Here is a 24134-nt window from a genome sequence, read left to right as displayed (position 1 = left end):
GTTGAGTAAAATTGTCTTGTTTGTAAATGGAATCAATCTGTTGATGGTTAAACTTATTTTTTCCAAGGAAGTAGAGGTTTACACTTTCCCCTTGAAGGACCACTGTTTTGCCTTCTCCTTAAGCAGGCTTTTATAAAGCATTCACATCAAGAAGCATCTTAAATTTAAAGAACTGAATGCTTAATGAAGTATTCTTCTTGTGACTTCTTGTGTTAAATTCTCTACCTTGCTTTCTTATTCTACAGATTCCAAAGACAGTAATTAAGAAAACTAAACACTGTAAATGTCCTTATTTTGTTTCTGTCATTGCCTTAAGTCACCTATCCTATATTTATCATGCTGTTAGCTACTAGTTGGCATGGGCAGAGCTCATGGAGTTTAACTCCAATAAATTCCACAAAGTGTGTGTGTGAGTGATGGAGGAATACCATGTGTATCTGCGCACCAGTGTCTGCATGCCCAAGGTGCACAATCTGGTGGTAACGTGAGAGGCAGGGTGACCTGCGGATCAATCTGCACTCAGGAGACATTTCATAAGCTTTCAGGTACTGTACATACACATTTTAAATAACCTGTATGGAAGTATTAGCTGCCTGCACTAATAATTCTACAAGCGGGTGAGCCAATAAAAATAAATAAATTGAAAAAGTCAGGAGAAAAACGTGCAACTCACCGTAAAGTTTACCGCGAGGAGCAAAGAGGTCACGCTTAAAACTAATGACATTTCTAAGATAAAGTCTCAGAATTTGATCAACATTCCTGCAGACAACTTGAATCAAACGCCATTTACACCCAATCAATCAATCAAAACATTTATAAAGCGCGCTACTCACCCGTGAGGGTCTCAAGGTGCTGAGGGGAGGGGTACTGTCACTGCTCGAATAGCCAGGTCTTGAGGTGTTTCCTGAAGGTGAGGTGGTCCTGGGTCATTTGTAGGTGTGTGGGGAGTGAGTTCCATGTCTTGGCGGCCAGGTAGGAGAACGATCTTCCTCCGGCGGTGGTTCTGCGGATCCATGGGACGGTGGCGAGGGCGAGCCCGGCTGATCTGAGCTGGCGGGTGGAAGTGTAGAACGAGAGGCGGTTGTTGAGGTATTCGGGTCCTTTGTCGTGGAGCGCTTTGTGTGCGTGGGTGAGGAGCCTGAATGTGATCCTCTTGCTGATGGGGAGCCAGTGCAGGTTTCTCAGGTGGGCGGATATGTGGCTGTGGTGGGGGATGTCGAGGATGAATCTGGCGGAAGCGTTCCGTATGCGCTGGAGTCGTTTCTGAAGTTTGGCTGTGGTTCCTGCGGTTCACTTTAGGAATGGGGGCTAGGATAGGTAGATATATATGCCCGGGGCTTCCATCCAACACGTAGGTCAGCATGCATGTCCTATTGTGAACACTTGAATCCTAAACCCCATTACAGTTTTGGGCTTATGAAGCTGGCCCCAGAGATCCAGCAATATCTTGCCTCTGATAAATTGACAGCAAGCTGGATGGTCCCTGCCACATAACACCAAACCAGCATAGCAAGGGAGAGCAGGCTGACGGGGCTCAAGTCATCCATGGCTCCCTGCCTGTCACTGACAACAACACTGACAGGTATCAACACCTTGAATCAGTGCATCAATGATGAACGTCCTTCTGTTTAGGGAAACACTGGAGACCATCAGCTTTCATCATGTTGGTCAAATTAGGAAATTCAGATACAGCTGACCAGCATCTCCCAGGCAGACTCAACACTCCTTTTTTGAGCCTTCAACAAGTGATATTAATCAGGACTTTCAGTACTTTCAGATCACAAGACAGCAAATTCCCTGGATGAACACACTCAAATAGTCGTTTGGGAGTAGGAGGGACTTGTAATGTAAAAGATGATCTAGGGTTGGAGCATGGGCAAACCTCTGGTATTGTTACTGTGCTAAACACACAGGACCTCATTTATGAGAAATGGCGCATCGCTGCGTGAAAGCAGCGATGCGTCACTTCTCAGCGCGCACTCCTTGCGACATACCTGATCCGTCATATTTAATGTATGATGCATCATGTCGCAAGGAGTTACAGATACGTCAGTATTTTTGACATATCTTTAGGCGCAAAAGTGACGTATTGCTGGAGTGTGTCACAAAAGTGACGCAACTCCAGCAATGCCTCCTTTCACATGGGGCAAGCCTCATGTGAAAGGGCCTGCGTCAGTTTTACGCCTGCTGTGAGGAAGGAACAAGATTTTGATGAAATCTCATAGATTTCACTGCGTCACTTCTACGAGGCTTTTTGCGGGGGAACGCCCCCCTGCATACGTTATACCTGATGCAGGTATAATGTAGTGCAGGGGTTTACAAAGTGACGCATCTGCTTAGATGCGTCACTTTGTAAATAGTGCGCAACAGGAGGCATGTTTTACGCCGGTGATGTGTCACAAAAATAAATGAGGCCCACAGAATGTTGGCGTTTTCATTGGCTGTAGATTTCACATGTATACATGTGCTATGCAGAATGGGGGGGATTTGGTTGGTGGAAGACCAAGGGCAGTCAGTGTGACAGGCATAGGAGTGAGCTGTGTGTTTTTGTAGGGCTGGGTCTGGATAGCACTACCCTAAAGATACAGCTGCTTCAGAGAGACTAGGACTCCGTGTGCATAGAACATTTATCATCAGCACTCACATAGGTGATATTATATTTATCTACGAAATTGTTATCCCTCTAGTAACTTTGAAACAGTATTTTGTTTCTTGGCCCCAAAGAGTGAGCTCAGTTGGTGAATCACTAGAGCGCTTTGCTTTCCTTACCAGTCCGGTCTTCAGAGGTAAGCGGGCTCGTAAACTCCGCTCCAGCAGGGGTGTGCAGTGTTTTTTTTCAGAACTCTGCGCACCAACCAGAGCAACGAGTGCCAGCTTTCCACGAACTCCCCCGGTAGAGCAGAGTTTGCCAGCCACCATTAGCTACTAGCTCTTTCTGGTTTATTTCACATTAAACCATACTAGTGGCAAGCCATACTCTGTAGCATAATTCATAGATTGAATGTGGGCAGTTTAATCTTCTGTTATCTTGTTTTTCTCCTATGTTCTCATAAGTGTTTCTGACTTAAATTTTCTCTCAACAAATGTCTTACATTTTGTATATTGCTCTATTAGTGTATGTCCTTACCACACTGTGTGAAGGGGCATCAGTGTGAGCTGTAATTTACAAATTGTATGTAAACATACAACATCTACTATAGTTCATATTAAGCATTGAGAAGCCCAGAGGTTGAGACAGCACTTTTGAAACAAAGTTCAGATTATGTCAAGACTACCTATAGAGTCTATATCATGCATATTCTTACACTTTATATGTAAACTCCACAGTATATTGACGTACAACCTTTGGGTGCCTACCTTACATTTTTTACACTGGCAGCCTAACGGTCTTCTTCAGAGTACTATGAATCACATGAATAGCAGTCCATAGAAATTAATCTACATTCCTGAGGAATAAACTACTCAAATTATTTCCACCATGCACATTTGTTACAAATGCCCTGCTCCCATAACATCTGCATAGAAAATCATCATATTTATACAGGAATTGAAACACAAAAGGCTCCTCTGGCTAGGTATCACCTAGTATTTCACATTCCACCTTACATCTAAAAGTTCCATAAAATCAGGGTGCTTTCCAGTTTAAAAAAACCACAAAGCAATTAATTACCAATCTCAATGGGTATCTTGCCAATGCCCCTGCATTAGTTGTCTAAGATGTTCTATACAATGCTTTTTCAATGTCTGCTATATATCATGGTATTCAAGTAGCCTACATCGGGTCGTAGATCCACCATTGGGTCTGGAGAAGATACTCTAAACTTTGACAATGGAGTTAGAAGAGTTTCTGTCCAGTGCATGTCCACCACCTACAGGTCCTTGAATAAGGTGACCTAATATGACACTGGATGTGGGTGGGGAATCTATATTTAATTCATAGGGTTTTGTTGAAGAACCCTAAACTAAATCAGCCTCCTATCTCCTAAATTATGGTAATGGATGACTGCCTTTTGATTGGGTACACAAAGCATTTCTGTATTATTAACCCTACATTTTTGGTCAAATTTTTGTAAATATCTAGCAACAATCCTTCCTTTTACTGGCGGAAAACTGGAGGCATACCATCATACATTATGGAACTTATGAGAGGTTGATTAAAGTTTCAGAACTTCCACTGAAGACAGTGAAAGAACAAGGATAAGGAGATTGTTCACAGATCTTTCTCCAAATTCGCAGAGAGTCAATCCTAATGTCTTTTGGTGAATGATGTGCCACCAGCAATTTGAGGAAAGCATTTTCATTCTATTTGTTGATACCCCACCACGTCCATTAGTGACTCCCAGCCCTTTCCTGGCAGGACTCCCTCCCTATATGAAGGTAAAAGGTGCAACAGACTTCAAAACCCTCCCAGGGGCTTTGTTTTCTTTGAAGTTATTGATTTGTGTCTGCAAGATATTTAGGAAGAAAACAAAATGCACTTTCTAAAAACTCCACAAGCAATAACTGGACTAAGTGGACAGGGAGGTCATCTCACCAGCATTACTTCTGGTGAACTGAAAACTATCCTCTAAGCCCCTGAATCTGCTCCTTTGGCTAATACCAAATGGAGCATTTATTTCAGTTCTGGGTCATGTGGAAAGCAAATTAGACCCTGGTTCTCTCTTCAGACACTTTCTGGACCTGAGGAAGAAAAAAAGAACATTAAACCTGTTGTTGGTGACCTAGGAAGGTACCCCAAAGGACTGGACCAGTTTCATTTTGTTCCCAAGACAAAGAAGTGGACTGCTAGGGTCAAAAGACTGGCCTCAGTTTTAAGCTTCAGGAATACAAGAAGCTACGAGAGGCCTTTCCTAAAACTGCCCAGCTGGTCAGTGGCAACAGGATGGACTGGATCCCGCTGTTACTCCTCTGGTATATTGGACATAAAAGAATAAGTTAGAGGGTGTAAGGTGTTCTATGAAGGAGGGGGTGGACAACAAACCCCAGCTGAGTCTGTGGCAGGAAGCCACCCATGCTGTTTCAGTGCCAGGAGACACAGTAAAAAGCCCAGCAGGGCTCCCATAGCGTGGGAACCAGTGTTCTGTAAAGGATGGGCGGACCACAGCCCCAGCTGAGTCAGCGGCAGGAAGCCACCCATGCTATTTCCATGTCAGGAGTCGCAGTACAAAGCCCAGCAGGAATTCCGCAGCGCGGGATGCACCCGGACCAAGAGCGGGCCTGTCTGTGCCCATCCGCAGCCGATTGAGAATTGGCTGGGCCTACTCTCTTAGCCCCTCCGTTTGGGACTCAGTTTTTGCCGCAGTAACTAGAGGCCCCCTGAAGAGGTAAAGATCTGTATTTATTTCTTAATGCTGCCAACGACAAATCAAGCTTCCCTGAGGTGACAATTTGACTTGTTTCCCCTTTTTTTAAGTTTGGGCCAATTAAGACATAGGCAGACAGAAAGCCATACCCCCACCAGTTCTACATTGGATAGGTTTCTACAAAAAGCTATGGGGGCAATTAGTAAGGAAATCAGATGGACGGAGCGAAGACTTTCACTTATCTCTATCCCACTGTTATCTCCCCTGGTCCCTTAGTGACACTAAGCCTATTGCTCCAGTACCACTCTCTCCAGTGGTGAACACAAATGACAAAGTCAATGTTACTATAAGTGTTGATACAAACTTACACAAATCTAATCTGACTATGGAGGAAACCAGATGCCCACTTGTTGTAGGGGGAGGGGTTAGGAAAAGGCCAGAGGTCGCAGAGGTGGATTCCAAATCAAAGGGGCACTGCCTCTCATTAAAAAAAAACAGGCAAGAATCCTCAAAGGGGAATGTCAGCAGGTCAAGAGGTGGTGCAGGAAGAGGGCCACTTAAGAGAAAATGGACACCTCTTTCCTAAATAGAGTTCAACAAATGATATCAGATCCTATCCTAGAATGGTTGGGACACATTGATAACACATACCCCTAATTCGAATGAAATTTGTCTCCCAACTAGTCTATCTTGCTAGCTGAACGGGCCTCTTAGGAAACAGTTTCACCTAGGAAAACACAAAAATTGAGACAAGGGGTTAGCACTGCTGAGGTGAAATGATTTGACCATGGGCAGTGGTTCAAGAAGCACCTATTGGTCAGGAAGAGGCTCAGGATTTACTAAACATACTGCCAGATTGCACCCCCTACTTCCTGGTACTAGCTGGAGTCCTCTCATTGCCACCTGGCTATCATGAAAACTGTCAAAGTCTCATAAACAAGTCAGCTCACGGGTGCACTAGTAAAACAATGTGCCAGACTAAGCTGCTTGATAACATCATTATGGCATGGCAAGTGGGCCAGTTAGGCCACATTCTGAAATTTGTGGGAGGAGACTGTGCAGTTTTAACCTTTAGGGACCCTAGGTGTGAACTATTTGTGTTGAAACGTATTAAGGAAGTGATGTGCGTGAATGGTCCCATAAGGGCACATTCCTTGTTTTTTTTTTATCCTCCCCATACAGGACCTAGCTCTTTAGAAAGGCTGGATCAAACTAAACCCAAACATTGTAATTTTATGAACCCACAGGTTATAACCTAAACAAACTGTTATGAATCTCTTTCTTGCTTAACTGATATCAATTGACTGAACGGAACTGCCGTGTCAGCTAGACGATGTGGGAGGTTTGGAACATTTATGTAATAGTCAATGGGAAATGGCATGCAAGGAAGTAAACAAACCTGAAGAAGTGGTGTCTTTAGTTGATGGTATGCCTGATGTGCCTGCTCATATGATTTGAGGGCTAGCTCAGCTGGAAAACACTGCCATGAATTTTAAAATCCTATCATGGAATGTAGCGGGCATTCGCTCAAAATTGGAGAACGAGGAATGGTTGGGTTTTATTAGCGCTTTCAGTCTCTTATGTTTACAAGAAACCTGCTCCTCAGACAACATCTTTATTGATGGGTATTGCTTTTTTGTGTCCCTGTAACCTTGTGCCCATCAGGAAGAGCAAAAGGTGGCATTTTGGTTCTTATTGTGGTAAAATATGGGTCTGTAAAAGCCAAATGTATAAGCACATCCCCTTAGTACCAACAAATAATTATCTCTGGTCTGGCTAAGGTTAAAATATTATTGGTGAATTGGTACCATAACATCTTTGACAAAGATATGTGTAAAGTAAGAGTCCCTTCGAATGGAAATTACCCAAGCCACCACAAAGTGGCAGCCATTATGTATTCAATGGGTTTGGGATCTTAATTGTTCAATTTGTAAGTACAGTTCTCAGCGTGCATGTGGGCTGGAAGATACTCAGGGTCAGCCATTGGCTCACTTTATTCAATCTCCTCCTATCAAAGCCCTAAACTCTATTCTTGTAGCAAATGATCTAAGCTTTTTAAACAATTATGACTGTGATCTTTGCTCGCAGTACCCAACCTTCATTGGTGTTGGTAGGCTTAGCTCTATTGGTTTAGTACTAATAACAACAAATTCTACCACTCTTGTTCAAGATTTTATGGTTAAGCCACACAGTGCAAGTGATCACTATCCTCTTACTGTATCTCTTAACTTAAAACCAAAAATGGGGCATATCGATGAATGTCCAATTCAATAATGAATGAATGAAAATAGTTCTATTATAGCGCATGGCTACCCGGAGGCATCCCAGCGCTTGCAGCTACAACGGGAAGGATCAGAAGTGAAAGTTTAGTTTGTAGGAAAGAGCCAAGTTTTTATTTTCTTCCGGAAAGACAGATGATTGGGCTCCTGTCGAAGAGGGAGGGGCAGAGAGTTCCACAACCTTGAGGAGTTATAAGAAAAGAGACGACCACCCGTGCAAGCCTTGCTAATTCTGCTGATTTGTGCCAGGTTCTGGTCATTAGAGCGAAGGTTTCTAGAGGCTTTATGTGTTTTAATCATATTGGCTAGGATGGGGGGGCCTTTGCCCTGAAGATTGTTATGGGCAATGCAGAGGGCTTTGAAGTGTACCCGTTCTTTTATGGGTAACCAGTGGAGTGATCTCAGCGCTGGCTTAGCTGAGGAGCGGTGGTTGGTGCTCGTCAGCAATCTGGCGGCAGAGTTCTGCACCACCTGGAGTTTTTGGATTACAGAAATCGGGGCTCCCAAGTAGAGCGCGTTACCGTAATCCAGCCTCAACAGGATCATGGCTTGTACCAAGATTTTTTTTAGCTTTGTCAGGAAGTTGAGGGAGGATTTTTCGTAAGGATTTAAGTAAGCAAAGAAGGTGGCAGCAGTTTTTCTGGCTTGTACTTTAAATGTAAGATCATTATCAAGCCAAAAGCCACGGCTCCTAATCACTTTTTTTGGGATTGGGCTGGCACCCATGGAGGGGGGCCATAGGGTGGGGGAATTGAATGATGCCTTCCTGCCCATTAACATCAATTCAGTTTTTTGATTATTAAGTTTTAGCTGGGAAAAGCCCATCTACTTTGGTACCTCTTCAAGACAGTTGCTCAGACTCAGGTGGGACAGATCAGCCTGGTTAAGAGAGACCACAAGCTGAGTATCATCAGCGTAGCTGATTAGTTCAATACCGTAAGGGGCCACTATCTTAGCCAGGGGGGACATGTACACATTAAAAAGTGTGGGGCTAAGGGAGGAGCCCTGTGGGACCCCACACTGCAGGGGAAGTGGCGAAGAGTGGCAATCTCCTTCAAATACTTTAAAGTATCTATCGCAGAGGAAGGATTTGATCCAGGAAAGAGCCTTTCCCGAGACTCCGCTTTCGTTAAGGTGGGCTAGAAGGATACGGTGGCTAACCGTATCAAAAGCGGCGCTAAGGTCTAGGAGGATGATGGCCACATTGCCACCTGTGTCCAGGATCCTCCTAGACTCTTCCACCACCTTAAGGAGTGCCGTCTCAGTCCCTTTCCCCGGGCGGAAGCCTGTTTGATAGGGATGGAGTGAATTGGAGGCTTCCAGGAATGAAGACAGTTGTTGGTTTATAAATTTTTCTGCCAGTTTACTAATGCCCGGGAGAAGGGAGATGGGACGGTAGTTAGATATGTCTCCGGGGTCAAGGTTAGATTTTTTAGCAGTGGTTTGACCATGGCCACTTTCCAGTCCAAAGGGACTGTGCCTGTTTCGATCGAGGTGTTAATCAGATTGATAACTGGAGGTATTAATAGGGACAGGGTCAAGAGGGGAGCCACTCTTGATTGAGTTGAGGAGGGGGGATAGCAAATCCTTGGTGAGCGGAATGAAAGAGGAAAGTTCTAGGGTGGAACCTATAGAAGGGTGTTCAGGTGGCAGAGGAGAGTCGGCGATAAAGACGGGTGGGAGGGCCAGTGGTGTGGAAGAAGAGTGCCAGTTCTTCACAGCGAGGCCCAGATGCTTGTGGGGCCAAGGGGGGTTCAGGGGGTTTCAACAGACTTTTAACAATTGTAAAAATATCTTTCGCTGAGTTGGGGGATGCAATGATTTTCTCGCCGTAAAAGGCTGTTTTAGTAGCCTTTAGCACAGTTTTATAGGCTTTGATGGAGGCTCTGTATTTAATTTTAGTCTCAGGATCGAAGTCTTTCCTCCATAATATCTCCTCTTTTTTGCAGCACTGTTTAAGTTTTCAGAGCTCAGGACTAAACCAAGGGTGGTTGATAGATCCCCTTTTTTTGATTACGGATTTTCTGGGTAGAGTAGCGTCCAGTGAGTTCTCTATCCACAGGTTGAACTCTGAGTTCGCTACATTAATGTCTGGGTTAGCGGACGGAAGAGTGGTTCTTAACGCTTCCGACAAGTCGTTTATCTTAAGCTTGGACCAGTGTCTTGTTTGTTTAGTGCTAAAAGGTTTGGCCGGGGCTGGGGGAGGAATATTCCATGTGAAGGGTATGATGAAGTGGTCCGACCATGGGATAGGGTTCGGGTGCAAGGTTATAAGCTCAGTGATATTAGAAAAAATGGGGTCGAGCAGGGGTCCCTTTATGTGTGTTGGCTTTTAGATTGTTAGAAGCATTTCGCAAGTCTCTAGATCTTGAGCCAGATCCGCAGCTATCGAGTCAAGTGGATCATCGAAGTGGAGATTCAGATCTCCCAATATGGTAAAGTTGGAGCCTGAACTGGCAAGATTTACGACCGTTTCTAACAGTGTTCTGTGGAATTGTCCTAGGGATCCTGGGGGGCGGTAAATTAAAAGCCCCGTAAAGGAGGCTGAAGATGAGAGAGTGATCGAGAATTGGACATTTTCACAGTCCAGTAATGGGCTGCCTAAGAGGCGACATACTAAATGGTCCTTGTAGAGGATAGCAATCCCACCACCTATATTCCCTGTTCGATCTAGATGTTGGATTAAATAGCCCGGGGGCAGGGCCTGGACAATATCTGGCCAGAACTGGGCCCTAGCCATGTTTCAGTAAGAAACAGTATGTCCAGTGCCGCGTCCTGCAATAGAAATGAGATCTCAGAAGCATGTTTTGGCAGGGAGCGGCAGTTCAGAAGTGCCATGTTGAGTTTGTGTGCTTGTTTCTGCCTGATCTCTGGTGATTTGATCAGTTGATAGGGGCAGTGTCGACAGCGATATTGATTGTGCGAGGGGTCTAGCGAATGTTTGCACAGAGGGTTGGGGGAGGTAGTTGCATGAGTTAATTGCAGCAGGTAGGGACGCGGGTATGTCATTAAACCAGGCGTGGAAAGGGCAGGGGGACTGGTCCCTGGGCCCGTCCTAGCGCAGACAGACAGGACTCTGGCATGACTCTGGCGTGAGTCAGGCGTGAGTCAGGCTTGTCTGCAAGCGCGTCCGCTACGCGGAGGAAGACCGTCCTTTTTATCTACAACTAGAGCGCACCAGCACGATTCCTCACCCCCAAGATGGCCGCTGTGGAGGCTTCCGTTCCCCAGGACCACACCCTCAGCGTCAATGCTCAGCTGAGAGTGGGCCCAGGCAGCAGTGAGCTGGCGCTACAAGTACCTGGCAAGTAAAACGCGTATTAGTCAAGCGCAATGTCAATACACCATAAAAATTATAAAAACGCTTTTTAAGTCAAGCGATACACAGAATAGCGATTTAAAAGGTTTCAAGAGGAGTGAGGGAGGACCTCCCGGCTTCCGCCTCAGGAGGGTGAACAGAAATGCAGCTTGCTAAGGCGCCGAGGGCGGGAAGCCCTTTTATCTACAACTAGAGCGCACCAGCGCGATTCCTCACCCCCAAGATGGCCGCTGTGGAGGCTTCCGTTCCCCGGGACCACACCCTCAGCGTCAATGCTCAGCTGAGAGTGGGCCCAGGCAGCAGTGAGCTGGCGCTACAAGTATCTGGCGAGTAAAATGCGTATTAGTCAAGCGCAATGTCAATACACCATAAAAATAATAAAAACGCTTTTTAAGTCAAGCGATACACAGAGTAGCGATTTAAAAGGTTTCAAGAGGAGTGAGGGAGGACCTCCCAGCTTCCGCCTCAGGAGGGTGAACAGAAATGCAGCTTGCTAAGGCTCCGAGGGCGGGAAGCCCTTTTATCTACAACTAGAGCGCACCAGCGCGATTCCTCACCCCCAAGATGGCCGCTGTGGAGGCATCCGTTCCCCGGGACCACACCCTCAGCGTCAATGCTCAGCTGAGAGTGGGCCCAGGCAGCAGTGAGGTGGCGCTACAAGTATCTGGCGAGTAAAATGCGTATTAGTCAAGCGCAATGTCAATACACCATAAAAATAATAAAAACGCTTTTTAAGTCAAGCGATACACAGAGTAGCGATTTAAAAGGTTTCAAGAGGAGTGAGGGAGGACCTCCCGGCTTCCGCCTCAGGAGGGTGAACAGAAATGCAGCTTGCACAGGAGTTGTATTGAACCGGGGACAGGTAAACCCTTTAAAATGTGAGGAAGATATTATTGCAAGTACCTATCATTTAATAGATGGGTGCTTACAGCTAGATTTCTCCCCGGTAGTACTGGTTCGGGAATTTGAGTTACTTTGCTGTGATATACCGCAGAAGCTGATCATGAATGTCACCCAAAAGCAACCCTTAGATGTGCAATGGTTTAACACCAAATGCTCCAAGGCCACAAGGAATTAAAAAGTGCCCCACGTGTCATCCCCTTTGGTAGAAAGTTCATTAATACCAAGAGGCATAAATATAAAAAGGTGATTGATTACAGGAAGATGGAACTGAGGAGGATGCCTTTTGAGAATTTGGAAAACGCAGGTTCTCTCAAAGACAAAACACATTTTGGGAAAATATTAATCGCCCCTTGTTCACTGAAGATGCAAGGCAGATGGGCTCACTGATTTTGGGTGAAGCGTGGGAAACCCACTTCTCAGGTATTTTTAACCCCTTATACAAGGTGATAGGGGAGGAATCAAGGGAAACTCCCATTGATTAAACTTTAGCCATACAAATTAGTTTGTCCATCAAAGTTGAGGAGGTGGAGGTAGCTTTAAAGCAGGGTATCTGTCTGAAAGCCCCAGGCCCAGATGGGGTCTCCCTTGACCTTTTTAAAAGAAATCCTAATCTGTGGGCACCTCTATATTAACCCTTTGGATGCGTCAGACTACCCCCGTCCGTCCGATTTCACCGGTGGTGTGTGCGTCAGACGGCCGGGAGCCGTCCGATTTGCACACGCGTGAAATGTTCCCGCACTGCGGTAAAATTTCGCCAGCATTTAAAGGGCTAATGAATGTTTTTAGAACAGCCATTGTTGGCCGATTGCCCGTGTCATGGAGGGAAGCAATTGTAATCTCTGTCTTCAAAGAGGGTGATAGAATTGACCCCGCATTTGATATGCTCATTTCAATGATTGATGCCACAGCAAAGGTACTGGGCTGGGTCTTTCTTGCATGTTTGGAGGATTGGGCATCCACTACAGGGATCATGTCTAATACACAATATGGTTTTAGGACGGGGTGGGGTACATCTGAACAATGTCTTAATCTATCCCTAATTATCAGTAAGCATGTGAGGTCCATGAAGAGCTGTATTCACCTGGCCTTCATGGACTTATCTAGTGCTTTTGATACTATCAACTGGGATAAATTATGGGCCATGATGGAAGGCATGGTGTTGAAAAAGCGTAGGTAACCCTCCTCAGTAAGCTTCATTCCAACACTATAGTCACTGTAAGATATGGCAGTAAAGAGGAAAAAGCTCACCCAATCATTTCAAACAAGGATACTCAGCAAGGATGAATCCTTGCCCATTTTCTGTTTTTAATTTATACAAATGGGTTCGAGGCTTTTTTATTAAATAGGGAACTTGACTTTCCCAAAATTAGTAGTACAACTTTTCATTTATTATAATTTACAGACAGTACAGTTCAATTGGCAAGGACAGATATGACCTTGCAGAAATCTTTTTATGTGAAAAAATGTGAAGGTGACTGTGTGATAATAAACTTTAACAGGAATTTAGTGGTGGGGAGAATCCACACATCTGTTAGGGAGGCATCACACACTAATGTTTCTACTGCAATATTAGCCTTTCCTCTGGGCTTCTTTTAAAGGCCAGAGGCACTGAGTCTGCCCCCCCAGCAAATGCCAAGGTTCCAGTCACAGGATTAGAGTTGATTGATTAGTTCTGTTTCAAGTTGCCACCTCCAAAAGATATGCCCTTTTGAGTTCCCTTGATGTTTCCAACTGACTGATAGAGAAGGATGATCTGAGTATTACCAATAAGGTCCTACCCACATTTTGGTTGACTGATTATGCTGAATCAAACCTCAAGATGCTCAACTTAACCAGCTGTAACATTGCTGCACTCTCTGCCAAATTCAATGATGAGAATTGCTTAACTTTTATTCGTAGATTCAAGATCATTTCCCTGCAGGAGATGTGGTGTACTGCTGGTCGCTATCTTCTGGGGTGTTCAAGTCTTTTTTTGTTCCTGCTATTGAGTCTTGGGCTAGTAGATCCAAAGGGGGTTTGATTATTTTTGTTTCTCTGGTACTGAAAGGAAGGTTTGAGGCATTTAACATAGAGGTTCGTACCCATCAGGCACTATCTGTTCTTTTTCAAGGTCTCTAAAATCTGTGTTGGTGAATTTTTATAATGCTAAATCTGCTAATGTTGATGTTTTTTATATTCCTATTTTGGGCTCCTTCCTATGTGCTCTGGAAGGTGCCAAGAAAATGGGGGCCAATTTTATATTTGCAGGTGATTTTAATATTGATCTTTATTAGAACCCTTTGGCAGTGTCCAGTAATGTTCTATTTTGCATGCCTTCGGCTAGCCTTCAGATACAACATCCCTTTCAAGGGATGATGTTAAATGGGATTTTGAATTTAACTTGGTGTTCTCCCTGGATAAGCTCTTTGCCTCCAAAGGTTCCATTTTGTATCCCACATTCATGGGGAGAGGGAGTGATACAATGATTAATTTTATTTTTGTTTCTGTCCTAATCTTTCTTAACATTAGAAATGTCACAATTCTGCAGAGCCCCTTTAGTGAACACAACCTTGTGTGTCTATCCCTACATTGACCCAGACTGTGTGCAAAAGACTGCTAATGGTTAGTAGCTCCTGCCAGACAACTAGCCAGAGTAGAATACTAAGGTGGTGACACATAGTTCCTAAATGTTTCAATCAGTCCCTTCACGATGTGCATCTAAGTTCACAATATGCTTGACTAGTTACTCTGATCCAAGAGAGCTCTTTGGAACCTTTGAATCTGTCTCTCACATTGGACCCAATTCACAAAGTTAAACTTAGACCAAAAGTCTACGTTTAGACCTGATGTCGAAGTTTAGACCAAAAGTCTAACTTTACTTCTAATAAAGTTGGACTTTTAGTCTAAGGTAGCCTTTTGGTATGAACTTAGACCCAGGGGCATATTTATAATAACTGGCACATCCCTGCATATCATCAGGGATGCGCCAGTTATTGTACGCCACAGCTCCTCCACCATAGTTGCGCCGCATTTACAATGCGGTGCACCATGGGGCAAAAACAGCAGAGATGCCTGACGCATCGGTACCGTAAAAGTGGCGCATTGCTGGAGTTGCGTGGCAAGCTCGGCGCAGCTCCAGCAATGCTCTGGGGGACCTATCTTGTTAATGCTGCGTCAATCCTTACGCCTGTTTTTTCAACGCAGCATGGGCCTAAAAATGACTCGGTGTAATATTGTAGATTTCACTCAGCCACTTTAGGAGGTGTTCCTGCGCCGGAACGCCTCCCTCCCTCCCCCCTGCGAAAGAACGCCTACATGTGGCGCCGGGCTTTACAACGTGACGCATCTCCGAGATGTGTCACGTTGTAAGTACCCCGCACCATGGCCTAGGATTTGCACCGCTGCTGCGTCACAAAAGTGACGCAGTGGTGGCGTAAATTAGGCGCAAGGGGCTTGAAAATCTGCCCCAAAAGTCTAACTTTACTGCTTGTAAAGTTAGACTTCAGGTTTAAACTTAGACTTTTTGTCTAAATTCACCTTTGTAAATCAGGCCCGCAGTGTCTACCCTCTTGGTCATCTCTGCGCTGAGCAGTGTCTCGTGGTATTGAAATGGTTTGATAAGGGGTGCTCCCTAGTATTAAGGCATTTACAACATCTCTTGCATAATAAACTCAGGGATTACACCCTTATTAACATTTTATGGTAAAACATATAAGAAGGAAACTGTGAAACGTTACAATGAGACAAAGCAAGTATGTTGAGAAGTTGTGCCAAATTCTAGAGCATTATTAATGACAGTCTATTTGCTTCAGATTACACAGCAGCACTCGCCTCACACATTACAGAAGATAGTTGGGTTTCCCACTTTGAGGGAATTTATAGCAGTGTTCTCCCTTCTAACCAAGTCAATGGAGGATTCCTGGACGAAGGTAATTCCAGTTTGTTATTTAAACTAGATGAGGTCAAGAAGGGCATCCAACGTTTATCTAAGAACAGGGCCTCGGGGCCAGACTGTATACCACCAGCCCAATACATTAAAGATATAGAAGCCTGGGTTCCAGCCTTGACTCCAACCTTGAATGATGAAGTTTTAAAGGGTCCTTGACAGTAATGGGCCACTTCTATCATTGTTCCTGTATTTAAAATGGGTGGCAGGATAGTTTATTTTTAGGAATGGACACATTCGCTATCGCAGGGGGGAATTGCAAGACTGCACCATATCATTGTAAATATGGTGCAGCCTTGCGTTTCAGAAGTGGCTGAGAGAGGGGTTAAGCCAGGAAGGCTAACGCCTTTCGCCGCCACTTCCTTGTAAATATCCCCCCTGTTTCTTGTAGTACAACGATATTGAAATTTCAAAGGAAAATAACTGTTTCTGTGTATGTTTGTTAAGCATATGTTGATAAACCTTTGCTTTGGAAATACTTCCTGGTCATCACAGACAGGCTGGATCTAAGACGTTAGTGAGCCACAACTATTCTTGCATCTTTTCACCAGTATTTGGGGTTTGATTAGTGGATGGGAATTCAGGACACGGTGCTACTCTTAAAGTTATGTGCATCTTGTTTAAAGTATTTTTCTGATCTTCCTTTGAATTTAAAATTGAAAGTATGGTCTTTATTGGTAGCAAAGGTCGAGGGTATTGTACTGGCTGAAGCCTACATATTTCAAGCCCCCACTTGTTGGAAATGCTCAGGATGATTGAACATTTGGCTTGCAGTCTCTCTTTTGGCCCATGTTGTTAACATTGCTTCACAACAGTTTTGATATGGGTGCAGTAGTAATTGATTTGCCGTTAGATGTTATGAATCGATGTGTTTCCATGTCCGGATTTACTTTAAAATGATAGCACTGCACTTCTGTTTAAAATACTGAGCACTCCTCTAAATTCATACCTGCGGTAAGCATACGTTCTATGGCTGATTGTTTCTGGATTTTCCCCAACAATACTTCCCCCTGATGTCCCTTTTTCAATTTTGTTTGGGCCTCTTCATTGGACAATAGGACAGGAAACATCCATTACAATGCAGTCATTACATCGCACTGATTTTACAACTCAATTGTTACAACGTAACTGCCTTTACATTGCATGCCTTTATAACTCATGCTATTACAATACATGTCACTACAACGCATGCCATTACAACGCATTATAAGGTAAGTGTTAGAACTGGTGGTCTCTAGTTGGCAATGGTATACACCTTTGATCAAATAGGGACCCTTGCTTCTAAGTCAGAGAAAGGGGATTACACTACTCGATAAACCCTGCTCACCCCATTGGTAGCTTGGCACAAGCAGACAGTTTTATCTCAGAGGCAGTGTGTTAAGCATTTGTGAATATACACAGTAATACAGTGAAAACACTACAGAGGGACACCACACAGGTTTTATAAAAATAAGTATTCTTTATATAGACTTAATACAAGACCACAAACGACAAAAATCCTCAATACTGTACTTAAAATTGGCTTAAAGATGGTAGAAGTTACTTAATGCAAGTTGGGGATAATTGCGACATAGTTCTCACAAAAGCACCTGGATGCATAACGCAAAACAAACAAAAGGTTCGCAGGGGGAGATGACGTGTCCCGCCTCAATGATTGCGCAGAGTAGGGGATGTGTCTTGTTCCTTACCGGAGAGGAGGTGATGCGTAGATCCTCATGATGCATTCCAGTTGCGATGCGACAAGATGGCGCCTCAATGACATGCGACGATCCGGTGCGATAAGATGGTGCACTGGATGCGACAACGTGAAGACAATGCATGCACGCCCGGCGGCCCTGCAGCGACCTTTGTAGCTTTGGAGCAGTGACAGGCCCTGCAACACGCTTCTCCGGTGATGAGACTGCAACCTTGCGGCGGGGACTCACATCTCCGGTGATGGATCTGGCAACAGCTTTGGCGAAGGCACACTTCTCTGATGATGCGGCAGCAACCTCTGCGGTGGCGACATGCTTCTCCGGTGATACGACGGCAACAGCTGCGACTGTGACATGCTTCTTTTCGATGCGTCGCGCTTCCAGCTCCCAGCCACACACAAGCTTCAGCAGATAGAAATCCCAGCAAAGAAATTCAGAGGGGAGCTGGTATTGAAGACTTTTGTCTCTGAGACTTCAGCAGGAGACAAGCACAAGTTCAAGCCCTTGGAGCAATATTTACAAGATGATGAAAGTTCTCTCAAAATTCCTTCTCCTTTACTTGGCAATAAAAAAAAACCACTGCAGACCAACCCAGGAAAAAGCACACTGGCAGAGGGGCAGTCCAAACTCCTGCAGCTTCCTTGGCTGTTCTCCTTGGCAAAAGGTTTCTCTTGTTCCCAGAAGTGATATAAAGTCTTTGGGTCTGGGTCCCCATATTTATACTCAAATAACTTTGTTCTCTGAAGACAGAGAGGCCTCTGCCTATTACAAACCATATCTGGTCAGTCCTGGAGCACATTGTTGACAAGACTCCTTCTTTCCTTTTTACAGTGTAGGCCAGGGACATCGGACACACCACAGGAGGTGGAGCCAGCATTGTGGAGGGAAGGCACAGCTCTATTCAGGTCCCAGGTGCAACTCCTCCCACCCATCTAGATGCAGATTTCTCTATTCAGCCCTGTGCTGACTCACTCTCTCTCCTTGAATCCCCCAGCCCCTGTCACCCAAACTCCAGACAAGGAATAGACAACCTAGCAAAGGCAGGCTTGGATAGTAAGGCAAGAAAATACCTACTTTCTAAAAGTGGCATTTTCAAACACAGAATTGTAAAACCAACTTTACTAAAAGATGTATTTTATCATTCTGAATTCAGGCATACTAAATGCGAATTTCTAACATGTTACCTGAGTCAGTTAGCATTATAAGATGTAAAAAAACGCCACTCAGGCCCTCATCACCAGCAGACTCGACTACGGGAACGCCCTCTACTCAGGAACAACAACCAAGCTCCTGAGACGACTACAACGAATCCAGAACGCCTCGGCACGACTGATCCTCGACGTCCCCCGACGCAGCCACATCACACCCCACCTGAGAGGCCTGCACTGGCTCCCCGTCAACAAGAGGATCACCTTCAAACTCCTCATCCATGCACACAAAGCACTACACAACACCGGACCTACGTACCTCAACAACCGACTCAGCTTCCACACCCCCACCCGAAGCCTCCACTCAGCCAACCTCATCCTCACCTCAGTTCCCCGCCTCTGGAAAGCCACCGCCGGTGGCAGATCCTTCTCCTACCTCGCCACCAAGACCTGGAACATTCTCCCTACCAGCCTACGACAGACTCAGGACCTGCTGGCCAACAGAAGACTTCTCAAGACCTGGCTCTTCGATCAGTAGCGCCCCCCCCCCTAGCGCCTTGAGACCCTCACGGGTATGTAGCGCCCTTTAGAAATGTCATGATTGATTGATTGATCAAACTGCCCATTCTGACCTATGGGGAACAGGTAGCCTTGCAATCCAGAAAAACGAAAATGGCTGTAATTCACTATTACGATATGCCACACATACCAGGGCATGTCCTACCTTATACTTACAATGTACCCTGCCATTGGGCCTACTTAAGGGGTGTCTGATATAAAGAAAAGGGAAGGTTTAGAGACTGGCAAGTGGGTGCACTTGCCAAGTCAACATGGCAGAACTAGACTGCACACAGGCTCTGCAATGGCAGGCCTGAGACACACTTTACAAGCGGGTTCTGTGGGTGGCACAACCAGTGCTGCACGCCCACCAGCAGCATTTGATTTACAAGCCCTGTGCACACATGGTGTACTGTACTAGGGTCTGACAAGTAAATCAAAGAACCCAATCATCGAGTCACCATTCAATACATCAATTTAACATAGGGAGCACTTGCACTGTGGCACTGAATAGCAGTGACACAGTGCCCAAAGCATCTAACCAGCAAAACAGATAAAAAACAGCAGAGGCAATCAGTAAAAAATGGAAGGGAGACTCACGCCAATGATGCCATGTCTAACAGTAAGTAATGGAGTATTTTAAGTTTTAGGGTGGGTATGGGTTTTGGGGTAGTTGGGAATAGTAATTTTTACCCTTACGATATCCAACACATTCCCTACTGTTGCACTCACTGGAGTGGGAATAGTAATTTTTACCCCTATGCTATCCAACACTTTTCCTACTGTTGCACTCACTGGAGTGGGAATAGTAATTTTTACCCCTCTCCTATCCAACACTTTCCCTACTGTTGCACTCACTGGAGGGAGAATAGTAATTTTTACCCCTACGCTATCAAACACTTACCCTACTGTTGCACTAAAAGTATTATGCGTTGTAATGGTATGCGTTGTAACAGAATGTGTTGTAATGGTAGATTTTAAAAAATGCATTGTAAAGGCATGTATTGTGAAATCATGCGATTTATTGGTTGTTGGTATGTAAAAACTGTGTTGTAAAAGCATGTGTTGTAATTGTATGACATTTGATGGTTGTAAACAGAAATGGAGATGCTCTGTTAATGTAGTTAACCATTGTAGTCCTTTGTATTAGTATCTGAGTCCTTCAATACATTTTTGATATATTGTTTTGCATTACATGCTGTTGTGCATTTTGGCACTGAGGTTGTTGCCCTATATTGCCCCATTAGTTGTTTTGATTCTTTAGGTTGTTATTCCAGGGGTGTATTTGATAATGCTTTGACTTCCTGCAGGATTTTTTTTTTTTTATTATTGGTGATGACTGTAGTCTATCCAGAAATAGCAGGCATTGGCATCAGCTTGGTGAAGATGGCAGATCACCTGAGCCATATTTATGGACCGTTTAGTGCTTGCAATTTCTTGTCAATGTCTGCTATGTGAACTGCAAACATGTTGAGGTTATCTATATATATTTTGTTTATTGGCCCGATACCGAATTGCTGTTGAAATTGCAGCCATAGTATTTGAAGAGAAGTCTATGGGTCCCCTAATGGCTCCTCTTTTATGGGGGCGCAAGTGAACTCAGCGCCTGGTGTATTTGGAGCTGGCTTCTTAGCTTTCTTTACTTTTATTTTACAACTTTGAACTAGTTGGCCCCTTTTAAATGATTACATGTTTTTGGGTTTGTCTTTAGGAATACTTAATAAATGTTCCTTATATGTTTGCAGGAAGTTACTGGTCATCTGATTTGTAGTCAACCTGATAGGATGTGACATAGGGATTATCCCATAGGTACATTTTCTTTTTGCTTGACGCGGGACTTTGACCTTGAATGGAGGTTTGTTCTTGAGAGAGAAATTGACTCAGGCTTACTATGGAGGTATCTTGATGTTGAGGTATACCAATTGGTAGTGAGGTGGTTTTTCCATGAGTTCTATTAGGGGTTTCTCTTGACTATCTGACTGCACTGTCTGATGTTGAGCCTTGCTGTCCCCTGTCCCTAGAGGGCTATAACTAGGGAAACCTCCCAGTTGCTGAGGCTTTATATATACAGGGATAGAACTGATGATATTGTATTATCAGCATGAACCTGTATTTGTATCTATGGTAGAATAACTTGTTGAGTTTACCCCTTGATTGCAATAGTTGATTGCTGCTGGTTGGATTCCAATGGTGTTCCAGGAACAACAGGGATTAAAATATATACCGGTTCTGACATTTTCGATTTCAGAAAGTCTGTTATTTTGCGCTCTGTGGGTTTTTCCATCTTGATTTTTATTCCCCTTTTATGTTGGCCCTTTTTTTCTTTCTTCTTATTTCTATTGTCTTCTTCCGAGTTGGTCTCTATGAGAATATCTGTTTTCTTTAAAAATTGACCTTGATTTCCTTTTATTTTTCCTGACCTTATGGTGGGGACTGATTTCCAATGCTCTTTGGAAAAGTCAAGCTGATTTTTCTCCCCCTTATTGGAGCTCCTCCCATCCTGTCCACTCCTCGGTAGGGCAGGAGGGTGAGGGGGATGAATGAGGCTTGTAGGTATGGACACCCTGCCCTAACCGACTGTATGCTGCAAACCACTGGCTGCAAGCTGCCTGCTTGCTCAAACTGCAGGCTCCTTCAGAGATTTCAAGTTCAAAACAGGCACAGAGGCTTAGTTCATCTAGTCTGTTGAGGTCCCACATGCCCCTCTAAGTCTCAAAGTTGACCAGCATTCTTCCATAGAGGAAGCTGCTCCAATGACTCCTGCCGCTGCTCCAACTTGGTGCCTTACCATATTGCCCCTACTCTCACTAAACCACAATTCACTATTAATTTAACACAACTCAGCACAGCAAGGGATGCATGAAAGGGAGAAAGCTGAAATACTCCATACATACAACGATATGGAGCATTACTGCTGTCTCATCCAACTGACATGCGCAATGTAGTCTTGCACCAATGCAGGCACCCTTGCGCCATTGTTCAAGGGAGCCTCTGTTATAGGCCGAAAAACAATCCTTAGAGGCATATTCCTACAGAATACAGCAAACATAGAAAGAGGAAGTAACACAGAGAAATTAAGATATTTCTCCTTTTTAGACCTCTATCACGTAGGCACACAATTTTGGCACAACCACAGGTTTACAAGTCTTTGTAAATCTGGATTTGAATCAAAATATATTGGTGGATGCATGTGAACAGTCGATGCTCCACCCATGTAATACCTACCCGTTCCTGTGCATTTACTAAACCACGCAAAGTAGCCACAAATTATTGTGCCTTGGGGTTGCGCCACAAAACTGATGCATCACCAACACAAAAGCATACCAAATCTAGACATGCGTAGACAGCTGAACTGCTTTCTGATGGCAAGTTTGATGTATTCGTTTCTAATCCCATATACAATTGGATTCAAGGCTTGTGGCAAATTGAAGAGGAATACATTAAGGATGACTGCCTTGTGGGTAATGGTTTCATTTTTGGAGGTGTGTGTAATTGCTAGCACAATTATCATGGAATATAAAATGAAAACAACTATGAGGTGGGAGCTGCATGTTCCCAAAGCTTTGATAATTGCTCCTTCTGCATTGAGCTTCAACACAGCACGCAGGATCAGGCAATAGGACAAGAAGATCAATATCATGTCTGTCCCTAGTAGTAAATTGGCCACGGCCATTTGGTACATGCTATTCAAGCTTATGTCATCACAGGCTAGTTTTGTTACAGCCAAATGGTTACAAAAGGGATATTTGACAATGTAGTCGGAGCAATAGTTTAATTGGGCAACAAGGAAGTACCCTGGCACTGTGAGGGACACGGATCTCACAGTGATTCCCACCATAATTGTCACCACCATCTTGTTATTGAGAATTGTAGTATACCTAAGAGGATTACAGATTGCACAGAAGCGGTCAAAAGCCATTGCAGCAAGTATACCTGACCCAATCCCGTAGAGCACATTCATAAAGAACATTTGAGTGAAGCATCCTGCTCGGCTAATTGAGCGTGCATCAAACCAAAGCAGGGCTAGAAGTTTAGGTGCAATAACCATGCTGATAGCAAGGTCAACGATGGAGAGCATAGAGAGGAAGTAACACATTGGTTCATGAAGACTCTGATCCTTGTATATAGTTATTATGAGTGTTACATTGCCAATTACTCCTAAAACGAGGAGAAGAGTCAGAGGAACAGAGAACCACTGCTGCCAATGCTCGAAACCCGGAAAGCCATATAGGATGAAGTCTGTGACCTGCTCAGCAGTTGAGTTGATGCTCAAGAACCCTGTGGCTACCAGCATGATCTCAAGCTCTGAAAAAGAAAGTGAGACTTTAAGGTGCAGTCTATAGACATAAAACAATTTTAGATGCAAATATATTGGTGTTTGAAGAACATTAGTCTCGTTTATCTAAATTATGACACCTAATGAGAACTTTTTAAATATATGATTCTAGATAGTCACAAGTATCAATATTATTTCTTTCTTTGCAGTACAGGATATACAATCAAGTTTCACTTAACCATCACATAACCACCTACTTGTTTGTTAATAAATGGTTGTTTAACACTTAACAAAACACTAATAGTATAGATTGAGGTGCTGGTCATCAGCAACCTAAATATGTCACATCCATAACTCCACTCGAAAGTTTAATACCCTGTTAGAATTCATTATTGCCATATATCCAATGCCCCTAGTAGAGAAACCAATTCTAAAAGTGTGTGACAATGACTTATCTAACCTCAAACAATTTTTTCCAAAATAAATTACTTGAATTGCAACAAATGAAGAAAAACAGTGCCAAGTGTTAACCTTAAAACTCCTGTCACTTTTGAATTTTATAGCTATACAAGATTGGCGTATATTATGAAAACTGACCTGCACCACTGGAAGCGCATAATGGATAAAGATAAGGTAGCACACCAAACATGCATACTAATAAATGAACTAGTGACGTAACAAGATGTCATGGAACAGTCACATGGTCAGTTTGACCAAGATCTTGTCTCA

General features: G+C 44.1%; 1 protein-coding gene across 1 annotated transcript; it reads right to left on the bottom strand.

Annotated features, from left to right (window-relative positions):
- Nucleotides 1–22433: 22433 nt before the first annotated feature.
- LOC144774058 (olfactory receptor 56A4-like) lies at nt 22434–23423 on the bottom strand. The gene has a single exon (XM_078659089.1). The coding sequence runs from the start codon at nt 23421–23423 to the stop codon at nt 22434–22436; it is 990 nt and encodes a 329-aa protein (XP_078515215.1).
- Between the last annotated feature and the right edge of the window lie 711 nt (nt 23424–24134).

This window comes from Lissotriton helveticus, chromosome 8, assembly GCF_964261635.1.
Source record: "Lissotriton helveticus chromosome 8, aLisHel1.1, whole genome shotgun sequence".
NCBI classification, from domain to species: Eukaryota; Metazoa; Chordata; class Amphibia; order Caudata; family Salamandridae; genus Lissotriton; species Lissotriton helveticus.
Note: the sequence above shows the minus strand (reverse complement) of the source record. Positions and strands in the feature narration are given on the sequence as shown.